The sequence below is a fragment of the Caloenas nicobarica genome, chromosome 5, assembly GCF_036013445.1.
Source record: "Caloenas nicobarica isolate bCalNic1 chromosome 5, bCalNic1.hap1, whole genome shotgun sequence".
NCBI lineage: Eukaryota > Metazoa > Chordata > Aves > Columbiformes > Columbidae > Caloenas > Caloenas nicobarica.
Genome location: NC_088249.1, coordinates 16,492,335 through 16,511,877, shown reverse-complemented (window position 1 = coordinate 16,511,877; position 19,543 = coordinate 16,492,335). Strand labels below are relative to the sequence as shown.

At 37.8% G+C, this 19,543-nt stretch overlaps 1 protein-coding gene across 1 annotated transcript; it reads left to right on the top strand.

Annotated features, from left to right (window-relative positions):
• The first annotated feature begins 55 nt into the window (after positions 1–55).
• Positions 56–17,689, top strand: GOLGA5 (golgin A5). Its single transcript, XM_065636000.1, has 13 exons — positions 56–198; positions 1,157–1,775; positions 4,579–4,800; positions 5,833–6,052; positions 6,622–6,745; positions 7,560–7,763; positions 8,926–9,096; positions 9,734–9,862; positions 11,788–11,886; positions 12,406–12,631; positions 13,316–13,421; positions 14,727–14,790; positions 16,393–17,689. Exons 2-13 carry the CDS (start codon positions 1,208–1,210, stop codon positions 16,468–16,470), a joined length of 2,211 nt encoding a protein of 736 aa, XP_065492072.1. The 5' UTR covers positions 56–198; positions 1,157–1,207; the 3' UTR covers positions 16,471–17,689.
• The last annotated feature ends 1,854 nt before the right edge of the window (positions 17,690–19,543 follow it).

Here is a 19,543-nt window from a genome sequence, read left to right as displayed (position 1 = left end):
GTGCCACCTCACGCAACACTCACCGCCTCCTGCGCATGCGTGCCGCGTCCCGGAAGTCGGCCACGTCTGCCGGAAGATGGGGCCCCGCAGCCGAGGCCGGCCCCGGGCTTCGCAGTGACTGTCGCTGCCCGGCTCTCCCGTCCCTTCAACCCTCCTCACGGTTCCCCTCCGGCCGGAGGGCTCCCGCGCTGGGAGGAGGTGAGGCCGGGCTGTGCTGAGGCCTCTGCCGCTCCTGAGGGCCGCCGGGTGGGGGCGGGGAGTGGGAGGCTGTGGTGAGGGGGCAGGGGGAGGGGAGCGCAGGTGAAGGCCTGCACCTGTCCCCTGTGTTGGTGTCACAGAAGGGGCAGCAGGCTGCCAGGTTTGCTGTGTGGGAAGTTCCTCTGTCTGATACGGATTACGAATCTGCAGGCCAAACAGGGTTTGTTGTTATCTGTTCCTGTAATAAGCATCTGTCTGCTTTTTGAGGAGACTGAGAGAGACCTCATCGTGGTTACAGCTTCCTCACAATGGGAGAAGGCGCAGCAGGCGCTGAACTCTTTTCTTTAGCAACCAATGACAGAACCCGAGGGAACAGCAGGAAGTTGTGCCAGGCGAGGTTCAGGTTGGACATTAGGAAAAGGTTCTTCACCCAGAGGGTGGTGGAGCACTGGAACATGCTCCCCAGGGAGGTGTCACGGCCCCAAGCCTGGCAGTGTTCAAGAAGAGACTGGACAACACCCTCAGACGCACGCTGTGAACTGTGGGGTTGTCATGTGCAGGGGCAGGAGTTGGACTCGATGATCCTTGTGGGTCCCTTCCACCTCAGGACATTCTATGATTCCTCCTCCAACTGAGTTTGGTTTTGTCAGGTGCAAGTAGACTTTATTTTCTATTATTCTCTCGAATTGGCTAGCAGACTGGACACTCAGTAGCAGGTGCTGATGCCAGAAGCAGGGATGGTGGCCTGATTACTAAGCCTTGTTTTTGTCTGTTTTCCTGAGAAACTGATTTGATTTATTTGTCCTGGTTACCAAAACAGGGAAATACCAAGAAAGTAGGATAAAAATATTAAAATAATTACAGCACTAATAGCTTAACACAACAGTTGTTTAGGTAACCCATACATCTTGCCTTATCAACACCAGTCTGATTTGTAACCATTGTATGTCTTTTGCAGCATATGTTCCTGAAATTTTAATTTTGTAGAGTTTATCGACAGACATCCATCATGTCTTGGCTTGCTGATCTTGCTGGAAAGGCAGAGGATCTACTCAACAGAGTTGATCAAGGAGCTGCATCGGCTCTGAGCAAAAAAGACACAGCAAGCAGCGCAGTTTATGATAATAAGAAGAATTTGAACTCTGTCAATGAATATTCTGAATTGCACCAGCATACTGGCGAACTGAAATATCAGACGTCATCCAAAGCAGCCTACATCTCCTCAGCAGCTGATAATATTAAGCATCAAAAGGCCACAATCCTAGCAGGAACAGCAAATGTTAAACCAACACGTAGGACATCTTCGGAAGTTCCTTTTCCAGTAGAAAGTGCTTCCACACCCAGAGCTTCCTCACATTTTGTGAGAAGAAAAAAGTCAGAACCTGATGATGAGCTGCTATTTGATTTTCTCAACAGTTCGGAGAAAGAGCCTAATGGAAGGATGGACTCCAAAAAAGAGAAGAGCAAGGCAACTGCTGTTCAAAATCGCTCTCGGACTTCAAGCATTAGTTCTGTATCTACTAGTACACAGAGTGCAAAAACTACTGAAGATAGTGCCATCAGGAGCCAAGGCAATGGTAGTTAAATAGTATTGAACCTAAAGATATTTAAAACCCAAGTATGTCTAGAGTAAGGCTAGGTAATGGATTTACTGTCACTTCATGAAACATTTAGTGGTAGTCGTATGTCAAACGTGTGGAGTAGAGCAGGGTCCTTAACATTTTTTCATCACTGGGATAATCTTAGACACCATGCTAATTGCACAAGCTGCATAATTAATACCTAAATGTTTTGTGTTCTTAACCTCCCTCATTGCTACTGCTTACCTTGACCTCCCTGTGCTGACCTAACCTTCATCAGCCCCCGTACATCCCTACGTAGAAGCACTAGAGCTGCTGCATTTGTTTGATCAGGGGCTGTTACCTCTTGTTGCTGTGTAGGCAAGTGAATGACTTTGACCAGCTGGTAGATGGTGTTGGCTGTTGTTCAATGCACCGTGTGAGGTGATGTGAGGTTTTCTCTGTTCCACTGTGGGAGAGGGGTAAGCTCTCAAACTTGTTTGTTCTGCAGCGTGGGGTGTTGGACATGGATAGGCTGTCGTAGAGTTACAAGCATGAGAGAGCTACATAGACAAAGCCTTTGGGTTTGCCAGAAGTAGTTTGCTACTGGAGTCTAAATCCAGATGCCTGCAAGAGCCTCCAGGCCAGATGGTCAAAAGTTAGGGCTATTTGCAAGTCAATGTCAAGGAGAATGTGGCTGGGAAGTGTCAGGAACTTGTGTTCTTTATCAGACTGTCCAGTCCTTGCTGTTGCTGTGCTGCGCTGCTTTGCTGTTGTTTATTCCATAAAATTGAAGCAAACGGTTATATTTATTAATAATGTAGTTAAGAGTACTTTATTATTTGTTCAGTACTTTGAGCGAGTAAAGCATAGTAAATGCCAGCTTTTTACTTCCTACATTAAGTATGCTGAAAAGTTTTAGACATAAAAAGGGATAATTTCCAACAATGTAAATGTTTTTATATCTCTGGGTCTGCAATTTTTCAATAAGGTTTAATAATAATAATTCAAATATGTTAGGCCTACCTATCTGGCCTTGCTGGTTGATGCTTAAAGAACATATTTCTTTTGCTTAGTGTTGTCTGTTTTTTTCTGAGGATTTTTGAGTGGAGTTTGCATTGTGGAGGTGCTAAATGAGGAAACACACAATTACAGCATAGAGTTTGAGCATGCTGGTTTCAAAGTTCATTGTATAGATATATCTGTCTCATTTAAATGTTCTGTATAGCATCTGTTGAAGTAGCTTATGATACATTAGCTATAGACAAAACAGCTTAATGTTAAACTTTGTACATGGCCATGGATATAATCTAATATTTGCTATAAGTGGCTAATTTTCTGCTTCGTTAGCTTCATTAGTCTATTGAGTTTTGCAGACAAAGGCATGTGGACAAACCGTCTCATAATTTGAAAATTGTGTAAATTAATCAAACGGAAGGAAATAACACTTCTTAGAACTGTTTAAATAGGAAAAGGCCTTGAGAAAATGTGGCAGAAATGTTGCTGTCACTGCTGCTACTTGTTGGTGTGGTGGTGTTTGGAATTATTAGTCTGCCTCAGTTCCCTGGGCCCTGGGTAGTTGGGGCTGTTGCAATGGTAAAAAGGAAGGTGAAGAAGGTTGGTTGGTGATGACCAGGTGAAGTAAATAACATTGACAATTAAACTGCTTGGAGTTAGTCGCAGTCTGTCCCCCTGGGCTTTCAGCAGTTACTCATCTGGGACATGCTAAATTCAGAAGCATTATTTTTTGATCACCTGCTTATTTGCTTATTGTGTGCTGTGCTGTTTTATCCTAGTTGGCAGCTTGGCAGCAGTGTTATCTGCATGTTGGAATCAAGACTGTTTAGGGTGAATGTATCAATTTCACTGCTTAATCCAGTACGCTCTGTGTGTTTGCGCGTGGCGGGGAAAGGCTGTTGGCTCCTCCTTCCCTGCAAGCGATTGTTGTTCAGGTTACTGCCAGGAGTTCCCTTACCTTTCTCACTGAGGTTCTAAGATGTAACAACAACATCAACAATGTGTGTATTGGTTTCCGTAATCTAGAGAATTACAGCTTGAATTGGCACAAAGCTTTGACAAGTTTGGCAGAGTTTACTTACCTTGTATTTTTTCATTAGAGAAAGGACAGATCATGCTTCTGCTTCAAATCACTGCAGCTTGATTTCTCATAGTAAAAGTGCTTTTGAAAAGACTTTCTCGAGAGAATTATTAATGCAGAAATATCAGTAAAATTATGTTTTGACTGAAATTATTCTTAAAAGGTTTTTTTACTTAAAGATAGCCACACAGCTACATATTTTAGTTAAGTTACTTATTTAGGTTGGATATAAAAATCAGCAAGTATAACCACCTGGACAGATTTTTTAAAAATAACATTTATATCCTCAAAATAAAAATCTTAATGGAAAACCATAATGAACTATTACTAAAAATTCTCCTAGTTAGTTGCTATGAATATTTATTCTCTTCTGTTACTCTCTCAGCTTCTGAAGACATCTCTGGGCAGCATAGTAATAAAAAAGTATTAATGTTTTGAAATCCTAAATTTGACATTAATGTCAAATTTTATAATTTCCATATCTTGTCTTGCAGGATTAACACAAATGCTGCATGATGCATGTATACGGTATAATGTCCTATTTTGAGCAAGTCCCTTGGGAGAAGCAGCTCCATATTCCATTTCAATATAAGCTATTTTTATTTTTTTTTTTTAAATCATGCATTTAACCTTTAACCACTGATGCAGAACATGCAATTGCTGTTAATATTAAGGCAATTTACAAATACATACATTAGTTCTAACTTGCATCTCTCTGTACAGAAACTCCAGACAGTTCAGATTCTGGACTGGGAGCGCAAGGGGATGGCATGAAGGATTCATCACTAAGTGCAGTACCTAATCCTGGCCTTTCAGCTAATGATGATTTCAAATCCCATGAGCTGTCTAATCTTCGCCTGGAGAATCAGCTGCTACGGAATGAAGTTCAATCTTTAAATCAAGAAATGGCTTCATTAGTTCAGAGGTCCAAAGAAACACAAGAAGGTACTGTTGTTTGGAAACTGCACTGTAATGTATTACTAAAATGCTAGTGAACTAGAAAACAATGCTATTTCTGTGTTAGTGTTTTGTATTTATAATAAAATCTTTCTAGTTAAATTTGCATATGTGACTTGCCAAATAAAACTATTCTTGGTTTCAGAATAATGAGCTGGAAGAAAATAAAAGGCTTGTTGAACTACAAAGATAACACAGATGTTCATTAAAATGATGTGGTCAAGTTTGTTCATAAACTTACATCTTATTAAAACCGTGTTAGCAAATGTGATCAGTACTAAAACATGTTTCCTGCATTTTAACAGCTATTGCAAAATACTTATTTTAATTGAGTAAATTCCTTTAAATACTTCAAAATCTGACTGCTTTCTGGCTGTAGGCTATAATCTCTGATGCCCGGAAACTGACAAGTAAAAATATAAAATTCAGTATTTTTGTATGACTTCACTGGCTTTTTCAAAGCCAAGTGAAATGACAAATATAAAAAAATGTGGATGTAAATTAAACACTTAAATGAAAAAACATTGAGTAATCTGTTGATAGGCATAAAACTGAGGGACCACGTTTTTTTCAGTGTAACTGTATGAGCCAGAGAATTTTAATTTCCATTGAAGTTTCATATGTGATGTTTGGTTAAAAACAGAAGCCTTTGTAAATATTCAGGCATCATTTCAACACCGGTGTATTTTTCTACTGTTTTTAGGTTGAGCTTGTTGTCATGTTGAGTTGAACTAGATGCTTTATGTAGAGGTTTCCAAAGGCTCGCTCGCACAGAGTATTCAACAATAGGCCATTGCAAGGAGCGGGGTAAAATTTGTCATCTGCAGTGTGACACAGAATGAAATGCCTGTTTGGACATCACCTGCAAAATTTTATTTTTATTTCTTGATAGCTTATGAGGTTTCAGTATTGCCTCAACTTGATTGTATTTAATTTATTTCTTTAAGAAATATGATGCGTGCATCCTGACCATTTACAAGACTACTTTTATAGACCTCAAATAAACTTTTTATTTTGTAGAACTCAACAAATCCCGGGAAAGGATCGAGAAGTGGAATGTTGACCATTCAAAGAGTGACAGGATGGTTAGAGAACTTCAAGCTCGAGTTGATGATCTGACAGAAGCTGTTGGTGCCAAGGATTCACAGCTGGCTGTGCTGAAAGTGCGGCTGCAAGAAGCTGATCAGCTCCTAAGTGCTCGGACAGAAGCTTTGGAAGCATTGCAGAGTGAAAAGTCACGGTACTTCATAATTTCCTACTTTATAACTGTGCAGACAGTAATAAACTTGAAAGTTCAAGGTAGGTGGTTCAGCTTCTTTAAAAACAAGTAAACTGGTGGGAAAGGGGATTGGATCAGGATTTGAAATATGAGGATTAAAGTTTGCTCCAAGCCTGTTACAGTATAGCTGGCAGGGGGAGCAGGGCAAATGAGTATTGAATAGGGGCAAACACCACCTGATTATTGAAATCCATTTTGTTTAAACTATTTATGTTTGTGTCAGAGATGTGAAGCTGGCGATCTCAGGAAAAATGTTTGTCTTGAAAAATACATTTGCCTATCCACAAATATGGAAGTCACTTTTCTGACTTAGCTCAGCAATGGAATATGAATCTGCAATACTCCAGAATATAGATCAGAGAGGGGCTGCATGAGTCACTGACTCCAGACATCACATCTGTAGCCAGCCATATTCAATAATTTACTTGGTAAATTTTCAAGGCCAGTCTGAAAACCAGGTAGTCATATTTCTACCTGAAGATCGCACTAGATTTCTTCTTTTTTAATTAATATGTATATCATTCTTTCAGGATAATACAAGACCACAGTGAAGGGAGCAGTTTGCAAAATCAAGCGCTTCAAACTCTTCAAGAGAGGCTGCGTGATGCAGACTCCGCACTCAAGCGGGAGCAAGAAAGTTACAAACAAATGCAGGTTAGATGTGAAGAGTAAGCAAGAGTTTCTAGCTCTGCTTTTGAGGTCAAATTTGTGAGATTCCAACTGCTCTGTGTTTCCCTGGACTCAGTTCCTGTTCCGAGTTCTAGGTGCTTGGAAGGGTGTGCTGTCTGCTGCACTAAGTATCGGGATGGCACTAGTTTACTACTTACATGTTATTTTAAAAGCTTTGCAATTGATAGTTTTTGTGGATTAATGCTGCCATTTTTTACTTTTTTTCATGCTAACTTTAATGTTAATACGTGTTTTAAAACTAAGTCAGTAATCAGTTTAATTTTCCATGGTACATTGTTACACAACAAATCATTACACAATTTTAAGATGTAATCTTAAGAATATTAAGCTGGATGATCACTCCTATGGTAAAGATGTGAGTACATAATTGCTAGAGACTGCTTTCCACACTTAGCTTCGCCCTTGTTATGTGTAATAGCTTCTCTGAAAATCATAATCATCATTTTTTTGTTTTTTGACTACATCAAAATATGGCAGACTACTTTTGATAATATTTTTTTGAGGGGAAAGCTTGCTTTTTGTTTACCAAGTAAATATAAATAATAAGAAGATGGATTTCTGATGAGGGAAAGAAATGCATATTTTTACTGATATTATTTAGGACTTGCTTAAGCAAGCAGGATTTTTTTCCACATAGCACTAATGCACCTTTAAGTTGAAGGTGGTAGATATGAGGTGTTGTTTCATGTATAGTTGCTTTTAAGCTTTCTTTTTTCTTTTCTAGGTTAATGTTGAGACTGTGTTTAAACACAAAGTATTGTTTCTTTATTGCTAATAGAATGAGTTTGCAGCTCGTCTAAGTAAAATGGAAGCAGAACGTCAGAACTTGGCAGAAGGGATAACTGTAGCAGAGAGAAAGTATATAGATGAAAAGAGGCGAGCTGATGAGCTTCAGCAGCAAGTCAAAGTAACTAAAAGCCACCTAGAATCTGCAAAACAGGAACTGACAGACTACAAACAGAAAGCTACTCGCATACTCCAAGTAAGCACTTGAGTAAAGAAATCCAGTTGGATTTGTATGCTTAACTTTTTTTTTTTAAGGTGTTATGCTTTGAATAATCTGTGGTTTTTTTCATGTGTCCTATAATATATTTTGGGGTGTATCTATAATGATACTTATACAGCATAGCTACCAGCCTGCGTTTTGTCCCTAAAAATTTAAGTTTACATATTGAGTTAAATGAAATGAAAGTTTGAGTTCTGAACTTAAAAATCCAGGTGAACTACTGAATTTATTGTGCAACATCTGTCAGTGGGTTCCACATCCAGGGGTCCAGTCTAAGGCAGACAGAAAAATAGATGTGAGCTACCGTTTGTTCCCCACTCAATATTCTTGGGTCAAGAAGGTTGCTCCATTCTGCTTGAGGCTGAAGCACAGCATATAATGGATACTTAGTATAAATCAAAGAAAATATTTTTGTATATTCTGAAAAGTTGCATGTGATCAGCATTGTATGATAAACAGTGGCAAAATTAGATATTTTGTTCAGATTTAGGTGCTTCTATAGTCGTCAAAGGTACCAAATCCAAATGTGGGCAATTTGGATCTTAGTTTATAAAAGCTAACAAAATGTTGAAGATAAAGGTCTCTGGTTAGAGTAATTAATGTAGTCTGATATCCAAGGTCAGGATTTAGATCACCTTGATAAATATGAGAAGCAGGAGTTTGAAGTCTGTGTTGAGCTAATTGTTCATCTTCTTTCCCTGAAGAGTTACTGCTGTATTTGGTTCATGTTTGGCTTTATTGGCAGGAGAAAGGATGGACTGAAAGAAGGGGAGTCAGCTTTGTCTTTAGTGTCTGTTAGTGTCTGTCTTCTCTCTTCTAGTAGCCGGAAAGCCGAATTTTTTATCCGTGATACGTTTAACGTTCCAGGCACTTCTAAAGAGAAAAGCTGTATTCTTCCTCACATACCACAGGCTTTCAGTAAAACCAGTTTCATGGCATACAGAAAGTCAGAACAAATATGAGTAGGGCAGCATTTTCATTTTAAAGTGTGTAGGGTCATTATTAACTGGTTAGAAGAACAGATAAAGCAGTTCTTTTACTGTATGTCTACATTTGAATTTTAGACCAAGGTCATTTTGGCATATTCTAGTTGAGCACTTGTTAAATACTGCAATAATATATTGATTTATTATTTCAGTCTAAAGAAAAGTTGATAAACAGCTTAAAAGAAGGCTCTGGTATTGAAGGCCTAGATAGCAATACTGCAAGCACAATGGAACTAGAAGAACTGCGACATGAGCGAGACACTCAGAGAGAAGAAATACAAAAGCTAATGGGGCAAATACAGCAGATGAGAACGGAGCTGCAGGTAACTGTGATTACATACATGTGTGTTTGTAGTTAACCACGCACAAAGGGCTGTTTTCTTTTATACTTTAGGGCTGTTGCTTCTAGTGTTTATTTGACCTGGTATTAAAAAAGGCCAACTGTTGCTCAAGGTGAGACAAGTGTTTATCGATACCCAATTTCTTTCCGTGTTCTCTCTCAGCACTTCAGCTCATGGTGGGAGGAATATTACAGATTGCACTTCTCTGTTCCCTCACCACTGTGTGTTCTCTTTGAGGGAAGCATTTCTTTCCAAACAAGCATGGGAATTTCTGTAGAGATCACCTATATCCTTTTCTGCAAGCTCTACTAATCCTTTAAGCAACTATAATCTGAGTTGTCTGGCATAATTGTCTCAACCCAGCAGTTGCACGCAGGCCTACTTTACAGTTTTAGCCTATAGACAATAGAAGGGAATAAGTGGAGGCTTCTCATGTTCACAAAATACATTTATTTTATTACTATATCTGTTAAAATTTATTATTCAGTATACCCTCACCTTCCTTTTTCCTTTGATGCAAAATTGCATATAGCAACTTGGGTGTTTTTTGCCGTTACTTGTGACAAATTGCAGTATTGTTTGAATGTTAGTGAAATGTTAACATTTCTGCTCATTTCAGGATATGGAGACTCAGCAGGTAAGTGAAGCTGAGTCAATGAGAGAGCAGCTGCAGGACCTGCAAGAGCAAATAGCAGCACATAAAATGGCCAAGCAAGAGGCAGAAGCTGAACTAGAACGGCAAAAACAGGTAGGGAATTCTTGAAAGCTGATTGCTCTTATTTTAAGTCTCCTGTGGTGTCATCGGTAAAGCATTTGGCTTAATTAAGAGAGTAGCTTATACGGTATTTGGGTTATTTTTTTTTCCCCTGGTAGTCCAAAGAAATCCCCAAAAGCTTAATGAATGTCACTAGGCCAAACAAAATGCAACTGGTACTGAGCAATAGAAAGGACCTTCTGGGTACTCTTGATAAATAGAGATCTTGCTGATGTGTAAAAGAATAAACATGACCTTAGGGAGTGCACAGAATTGATCATGATCCTAAATTTTATGCAGCAGGGGAAGAATCAAACAGTAGGGATATAGTAACATTAGCAATATATGTAAATACTAAAAATGATTGCTCTTGAACTTCCTGTGCTCAATTATGGCATAATATTTTTCTCATAAAACAATGTTGTAGTACCAGTTAATATATTTTTTTAATCCACTTGTTACTGAGTTTTGAACCTAAAATTTGTTACTTCCAAATTGCTCTGTAATAAAAATTGTTGATAAAATGGTATTAATTAATTTTTGTCAGATTGTGTCATCTATTTACACAAACTCCCCTTTGATTTAAGCAGTTCTGTGCTAAAAAGAGGTGGGGGAAAAGGCAAACCTGTATTTTATGTGAAAAAACTGATTACTCAGTAGAAATTAGATCAGCGTTTTACTCCCTAATAAAATAATACAAGAAAAAGCTCATGTAGGAGAATTAATAATGAGGAATGCAGGAGAGTACGCTGTATCTGCTAGGAACAATTTATCTTGTAGGATTATCTGTCCTTTCAGAAATTACATTTTAATGAGATGCTAGCAGCTTGAGCTAATTAAAAGGCAGAAGTCGTGGTCTGCTCTTGATGGATAGTTGATGTTTATTATATCAAAGCAGATGGTAGATTGTATTTTGTTACTTCTACCCTTCTGAGGGGTAAATTTTAAGTCAATACTACATGTAGAAAAAGTGAGGTGAATCTGACAAAAAGACAAAAAAGCTTTATCAGTTATTACAAATAATGAAGTATTCCTTTTGATGACAGGCATTTCCATGTGCTTTTAAAATAATCATGTGCATTGATACTTAATACAATTGTGGTCTGTTTTATCTAGGAATTCCTGTAACTATTGTCATAAGGTTTCTGAGACTGAAGATGGAAAATAAGTAGAGCTGTTATTTCTTGTATATCCAGTAGTTTGAAGGGAGAACAGGATTATCTGTTTTCTGTAGCAACTGACATCTGAAGTGATACAGTGATTTGTAGACTGTCTTAATTTAAAAAATAAGCATGTCAGGTCTTCTAAGTCAGAGTTAAAATAGCCACTAAATCATGGGAGTAACAAAACTTATGGTTAGATTTGCTGTTCAGGAAGTTATCCCTTACAATGTTCTTTCCCATTTCACATCTGTTACATTAATTTATCCTAAACTTTAAAGGAGGACCTATGGCATACAGAATTATAGATAGATATGCTAAGGGTTTTAAACACTTTTAAAAAATGATATCTCGGATCGATGGTTTATTTAGGAACACAGATTCCCCCAAAAAGTTTTTGTAGATGTTAAAGTTACATTCTTGGCATAGTTTCAAGATAGTGAAATAATGAATGGTCAGAGTATAAGGAAGATCAATCATGATCCCAATGAAATGGTGTGACTCCTAGTAAACCAGTCTGGATTTTTATTTATATTAGGTCAGTCTCCATGAAGAATTTGGTAAGTCGTGTAGGTTATGTCAACTCTTACATATTTTTTCCCCATCCTAGCCAGACACTTAATTAAGATTAAATTTCGGTTTATATTTGATTGCAGCATATTGCCTTTTGTTCTACTGTGAAACTCCAGATAAGAGAATGTCTCTCAAAATACATATATGTATAAAATCTTTTATTTGTGATTGTGATAAATTTTACAGGAACTCCATTATACTGAAGAAGAATTGTATCGAACAAAGAATACTTTGCAAAGCAGAATAAAAGACAGGGAGGAAGAAATCCAGAAGCTCAGAAATCAGGTGCTGTGTGTATATTCACCATTTTCATTCAGGCTTTCCTGTAGAATGGCATCAGGTTCTTCCCATTTGTACTGAGCTTTTCCTTTCTCACTTGAAAAGTTTTTACATACTGGCTTGTTTGGTGAAGTTGCAAGTATGAAAGCCAGACTGGATTATTTTGCTATTGTCATGCAGACCAGGTAAACTCAGCTCTGAAATGTACGATAGCATTGATTGTTGTGATCAGACTTACGATTATACAGAACTGTTCATATGATTAGAGACAGAAAATACAGGAATACATTTTTACATAAAGTTCCTTGTGTCATGTAAAATCTTATTTTAGCAACTGTCAAAATTAAGTTTCTCCTTTATTGTGCTCATTGGTGATCATTTTGGTAGTATTATCCCATAAAAGTTCTGTGGTGGGGTAACCCGATTCTCGGAGGACTCTCTTGTTTAGACTTTTGTAATATGTCAGTTGGTCAGACTTGAAACTTGTTCTGATTTTGGTTTTTTTTTCTTTGCTTTGTCTTTTAGCTCACAAACAAGGCTCTGAGTAGTAGTAGTCAGACAGAATTAGAAAATCGGCTTCATCAGCTGACTGAAACACTAATTCAGAAGCAAACCATGTTAGAGAGCCTGAGCACAGAGAAAAACTCACTTGTCTATCAACTGGAACGACTTGAGCAACAGCTGAAGGCTATCCAAGGCACTAGTTCTAATGGACCTGCCATTAATATGGCAGGAATTGACAGTGCTGAAGGTAAATAAGGAAATATAAAACTTAAAACCGTCTTTTCTGCAGTTCAGGCTTTTGTATTTCCTAATGCCTTTCCCTGAAAGTCTTGAGTTTATAAGGAAAAAAGATGCTGAAAATATGTAGCTTATGCCAGAGACCTTGTCAACAGCAGCCAGTATCATAAAAAATCATTAAGTAGAAGCTTTGTTGCACAAAGGTAATGTTATCTGAGAATCTGTTTTTTTTAATAAAGGTGATACATAGTAAAAATGTAAATAGAGTAGAAATTTTCAGAACATGCAAGTTAGTATCAGAAATGCTATCAAAGTTTTACTCTATGAGAAATAAAAGCAAATGGAGAAACTGTGACAGTATCAAACCCATCATTTTATACACTTAATAATAGAATTATTATTACATGATAGAAGTGAATGTTGATGTGTATCTAGTGAATTAAAATAAATTTTAAAAATATAGTAAGTTGAAGGAACATTTAACTTAATTGTAACTTTATCAGGAATCCTCCCCTCAAAACACATTCTTCTTCCCTCAGCAAAATGGCACTAACGAATCAGATGAATCACTATTTTTATATTACTTTTTGTATCTATTATACACTATCAATTTGTTTTGCTTAACAACTTGGCTGGTTTTAGACTAATGAGATTTTTTGCTTTTTTTTTTTTTTTTTTTTTACCCTTCAAATAGGTGCTCGTATGCGTTACGTTCCTGTCCTGTTCAGTGACATGGATAGTAACATGGCAGGAATGTACGGGAGGGTTCGCAAAGCTGCCAGTAGTATAGATCAGTTCAGGTAAGAGTGTCCTGAGGGAATACGCTTCGTAATTGCTGGAATCCCTTCTCAGTTTTCAAGTGGCGTACCTTCTGTCTTGAATTACTTTTATAACGATAAAAGTAAAAAATAATGAAGCTAATATTAGCTACGGTATAAATTACTAAATATTGACCTATTTCACTTGTGCTTTCCTAGGATATCCTTGGGCTCTTGCAAATTATAGTCAATTATTTAAACAATGGTCTTTAAGATTTTGATACAAGAGAGTCACTAAACTATGTACAAAAAACCCTAACATTTTCATTACCATCTTCCACCTGTTTTACTTTCCGAGGTTTTGACTGTGTCTGTGAGAAATCCTGTGAGGAGTGTTTTAGTGGAGTAGTATCAAATGCGCTCAGGGAGTATCATAGGTATTTTTTTACTCCTGTTTAGGCATTGTGATGAAGACAAGATTCTGGGTTCTGACCCAGTGCAGCTGTTTTCCTTGAAGGATTTTTTTTTTTGAGGAATTAGTAAAGAAAAATCGTTCTGGATCCAGCAAAAAACTTGCTTTGATCCCTTTTCTGAGCAGTTAGGTTAATTGCCGATATTCACAACAAAGGTCTTCTCCAAAACTTGAATCAAATACCAATAGAAAACAAAATTAGGTAATACTTCTTAATCCTTTGAAAGCAAGATACCTTGATAGAAAGTCCTTTGTGCTTCCATGGTGCTGTAATTTCATTGTGAAGAACATCAAGATTTCCATTATCGGGACCTATTATATGTGATGTTTTAATACTAAACTTTATTTGGCAGTACCGTACTCACTTCAGTACACCCATGAGGGTTTTTAACTGACGTTACTGAGGATACATCTAATGCAGTTTGCTTTGTAGCACTGTAGCAGTAAACTTGGAAAACCCATGTCTTTTTCATCTAATATAAGAATGGTAGTGATCTATCAGTTTTTTCAAAGGAATCCAAGGTTTTAGTTGCTTAAGTCTTTTTGAAAGATTCACAATGACTCCTCACATAACAAAATTTGACAGCATATTTGCGAGTTTTAAAATACCCATGTAACTCTTGAGTTATAGCTCTTTTTCACAAACTCTCAGCTTAGCATGTAACAGAAAAAATAGGAGAATATATTTTATGGTCTGAATTCTGAATTTTCTCACTCCATTTAATGTCTTGAATACATGAAGTAAAATCTACTTCAGAAGCAAAGCCATGTGTATAACATCAGCTGATGTTTATGAGTTTGTGGTGATGAGAATGAGAGGAGTCGGAATTTATTGCTGAATGCTAACTTGTACACTTTGTTTTCCTCTTGTGTAGCATTCGGCTGGGAATCTTTCTAAGGCGGTATCCCATAGCAAGAGTCTTTGTAATCATTTACATGGTGAGTAAGCTTTCTTTGAAGTAAGAAGTTTAATGCAAGATTTCTATAGCCAATTTATATAATACATCTTAAATGGCAAGATGTTTGATGTTCAAAAGGCTATATAAATAACAAATTAATGTGGTTTTTTGTAAAGAAGTCTAAATAGTACTTACATAAAGGCATTTTGGAGTCATGTTTGGCAGTTTTCAGTTTTTCCCAGGAATTCTTAATATAGCAGCCTTAAAGACATTTATGTAACTACCATTGAAAAGACTAGAATTTTAGTACTAAAATGCAGAACAATAGTGACCTGTTACCAAGGTTAACCCACTACCCCTGCATGCACTGCATTTAGGAAAATGACTTCTGTTACAGCTTTTTTGATATTGGGCACATCACTTTTTGTTCAGTGACTAGTAGCTGGAAAAGTTTTCTTGCTAGACTTAAATAATAAATTTGCTCATCTGTACCAGATTAAATTCTCAGACTTGCAATTAATAAAAATTAAATTCCTCTGTTTTCCACTGGAGGGCAGATTTCTGTCAGTTTAAGTGGCCTGTGGTGAGGTAGCTGTGCAGTCTACCGTGCTTGAAAATACTCCACTAGTTGAACTTTTGAGTCTTTGAAATGGAAAAAAAAAAAAGTTGCTTGAGAAGGCATAATGCTTCTTCTGAACAGAGTTTCCAAAAACAGCCGACACTATTTCAGCATATAACGCAGACAGACATGCATGAATAAAAGAAATGACAAATTCCCCCTGCAGTTGCTTCTTCCAGCCTATTAGGTACTGGAAGGAATAGGGCTGTTTAATTCCTAACCTCTCTCTTTCTTCCTGTTCATGACTTATCAATATATGGCTAAAACGCTTTGTACCAAAACACTGAAGACTTCTACCACCTAAGATGCTATCTGAAGTGAAATTCAGTGGTGGCTGCACGGGAGCTCTATGTTGGGCAGTCAGTGACAGTTACCCTTTTTCAACTCAAACCTTGACTATGAATATCTTGATTTTTTTTTTTTTTTAATTTTTGGTGTTTAAGAAAATGTGGCTTATGTATTCTGTCAGTTATCTCCCTTGTTGCACCCCCAGCAACTTCCATTCTAACTGGATAGTTTCAGACAAATTTGAATGAGAATTAACATTCCTAAAGAGTTCATTAAAATGCCTCAAATCAGTGCTGGTGGTAGGAGGAAAGCAGAACTCTGCTGTTGTGAACAGTCTGGTATCAGCCAGTTGGCACCGGAGTGGTGGCGTCCCAGTCACTCGAGGCAGATCACAGAATGTGCTGGCTGGGGCTGGATATTGGAGACACTGGGGCATGGAGGAAAAGAAAAGCCAGAGGACAGAAATCTGTAGGAAATCAGGCTGCTTTAGTTTTGCTGTTTGTGTGAAGTCTTTAGCTTTCTGCAGATGGCTTCTTTAGAATCTGACTGAGCATTTCATTGTGCAAATAAGAATTATTTTCTTCAGGAGTATCTGCATAATAGAAAAAATATTTAATAAAAATATTTCTACCAAACAATGTTTTATTAGCTCTCCTTGAAATCTCCCATATTTACTGCTGCTGTAAACAATGATTCTCAGCGCTAGTAAGTTAATTCTTTTCTTTCTTTTCCCAGGCATTGCTTCATCTCTGGGTCATGATTGTTCTACTTACCTACACTCCAGAGATGCATCATGACAGTCCCAGTGGCTGATAGACTGAGACAGGACCATATGCTGTGCTGAAGTAATTTGGACTGGCAGTGTCTTTAATGAGTCCTGAAGTATCAGCAAACTTTTTCTCATGGTGTTTAGGAAGAATGAAAACCATCATGCCTGATTTATCACTACTTTTCAAATACATGTATAATACTATGTAGCTTTTTCAGTTTACCTAAGAGAGCATCATTTTCCTGGAGAAATAAAGCCATTAAGTTAAGCTATGGTTAGCCTTTGCATTTTACGTAGACCTTCTGGTGGTTAGAGTAAAAAAGATAAGGCTTGCACCTACAGAGAAATGCAAGAATTTCTGAAATTACACATATATATGGTACAAATTATTTTAGGTCATACTGGATGTGGGCTATGGTCAGGTGATAAACTGTACTTAGCAATTTAAATAAACTTTATTCTTTCTGGTTTCTTTCAGTCTGCTTTTGCACTCCTGTTTTTAACTTTGTAAATAATAATGTTAAACTGAAAAAAAGGGTAATGGATTCGTGCAATATCTTATTGTAAATAAGTTTAAGAATAAAATATTATGCTTTCTTTGCTTTGTACTTCTAGTGCACTAGATGTATCTTCCCTACCAGTTCAATAATGGGGCTGCCTATTTACGGGCTGGTGTTTTAGCTTTACTAGAGAGAGAGCGAGATGGCTTCGAGAAAGAAGGTTCGAACTCTTTAGAATTAATGGTGGTTTTTTTTGCACTTGGAATTTATCTATCTTAACTACATTTTCTTATGCCTCTGTCATTACTACATGTCTTAATCAGATCTTAACCTTCGTTGAAATATTTTCTAAAGCTTTGGGTACTTAATTGAAACTATTTCTGTACAAAATCTATGAAAATATAAAAAAAATTCTCATGTCTAAATACCAAATATACAAATAAACAAAACTCATCAAATATTTATTGTAAACCCCATAATACCAAACCTACTGTAATAGTTCTAGAATTATGAGTTATCAATACACAATAATTCAAGGTCATTTTCCTGTGTGGCGCTCAAAGTGGAGGAACGACAAGATGACACCAAGCGCTTAGGTTACGGTTCCATTTTCGTGTCACTTGAGCACAGTAAGCATTAGTCCTGTGCACGAAGTCTGTCGTGTGAACTCTGATGGAAATGTTACAGTAGGCAGCCGCCTGTATTGCTGCTCTGGTGCAGATCTTGCGGAGAAAACTGAAGTGTTTTGATGACCTAAGTAATAAAAGAGCATTTACTTGAAGCCGTGTCCCTACACTCTGTCACATTGGCTGTACTTTGCATAATTCCTGTTGCCTGTTTTTAATTCTGGTGTTAAAGCCACTTTTGAGCCCTCGGGAGAGCTGATAGCTACAGAAGGAGATTGACTAAGGTTGTTTGTACAATCTTTTCTACGTGTGTATATTTTTTCATTTAAAACCTCCAAACCACTGAAGCTTTGGATACTCCAATATACTGTAACAATTTAAGGGGAATGTTCCGAGTGGTATAAACCCATTACAGTGTTGCTGACATCATACCAACTGCACATCTGGTTTTGCTTCCTTTCTGCCTATGTTTTTTTCTTTTTTTTTTTTTTTCTCTCTCTCCAGATTTTATAACAGAAATATTACAGGGGTAAGCACTGAAAGATTCCTGCTGACTTCTGCCTTTGTACTAGGGTCTTGTATCCTGGTATCAGTTTGAGTTTATGTACTATTGCCCTTGTTATGCCTTAGAGTTGAGAATAACATCTAGTGCAGGGCACTGGAGGAGCATCAGCCTTGTGTGCTTGGCCTCTGTGTGTGTTCCTGAGATGTTTCTACTTTTATTCCTTATCCTTGAAACTATGTATAACACACTTGTTGCAGTTTCAGTTCCCATCTTCACTATCTATTAACTTTCCTTTTATTTTGAATACTTGTAAAAGAAGGGGTCAGCTGTTTCAGTACCTGATTATATTGTTTTTAAAGTTGCAATGTCAACAACCAAGCTGTGAATCAGTGTGTTTTCACCCAGTAAAAAATCTGGAAGTAGGCAGCTGATAGTGGAAATTCCTTGCCAAAGGGCTGTGTAGTGTGGAGAACACGGGATGAGGAGGCAAATGCCACTGTGCCACTAAGGGCTATACTGCAGTTTATTTAAACACCTTTAAAGCTTTCTTAAAATCATAGGTGTTAAACTGTTTCAGAACTGTACAAGAAATTAAAAAAACATACTCCTGAAAGGTGTTTTTAAACACACTAGAGTTTTGCCCCCGTAATTCTCTTTAATAAGCTGCACATGCTGCAGTGCAAGAACACACAAGACCATGTGACGGAGTCTACCTGAAAATAAACGTCCAATTTGGATTTAAGGCGAGGATAAACCTCCTGGCTCCCATTAGCAGTGCTGGGCTCTAATGTCATCTGTACAGATTTGTGAAGTGTGCCGCAGCTACGGGGCAAAGGTGACATAAGGACATCATTTCGACAAGCAGCTCCTAACGGTGTCAGGAGGTTGCCTTACTGAACAGATGGCTTTGGAGCCAACAAGAATATTCTTTTAGCTTCTGCCTTAAGTGGCAGGAGGATATTCCCAGTGCCAAGTCTGTTCTTGAGGGACTATCATACTACAGAGCAGTTAAACTACCCTGACTTCAGAGACCAAGATAGCAATTTAGGGATTTAAAAAATATGTTAAAAATGCTGAGCCTACCTTTCTGTGCTCCGTAGCCTAGCACCAGAAATAAATGGCCATAATAACTCACAGAAAATAAGAATCTGTATCTCCCAGCTGCTGTATCTCACTGCCTTGAGAGTACAATGGGCTATTGTGTGGATGAAAAAAAAAAGTCCTTTTTTATTTCCTTCCTTCTGGGACTGAAACTGCTCCAGGTACCAAGTGTACACCTGGAAAGGGTCAAAGAGATGAAAAATGAGGAAGAGGGTCTTGATAGGGAGCATCAGATTATTTATGTGTATTTATTTCCTGCCTCCCCATTTGTGCTCGGTTTCCGTGCTATGGTCAGAAGGCCAGAGTGCATTGTGTCACCTTTCGGAAGGGGGTGAGAAGAGATGTCCCCCTGGGGATGGGTGGCAGCACCTCGGGGGAGTAGCTG

Coding starts and splice junctions, on each gene's coding strand:
- GOLGA5 (XM_065636000.1), top strand. CDS start 1,208: ATGTCTTGGCTTGCTGATCTTGCTGGAAAGGCAGAGGATCTACTCAAC. Junction 7,764..8,925: donor AAGCTACTCGCATACTCCAA/GTAAGCACTTGA, acceptor TTATTATTTCAG/TCTAAAGAAAAGTTGATAAA. Junction 11,887..12,405: donor TCCAGAAGCTCAGAAATCAG/GTGCTGTGTGTA, acceptor TTTGTCTTTTAG/CTCACAAACAAGGCTCTGAG.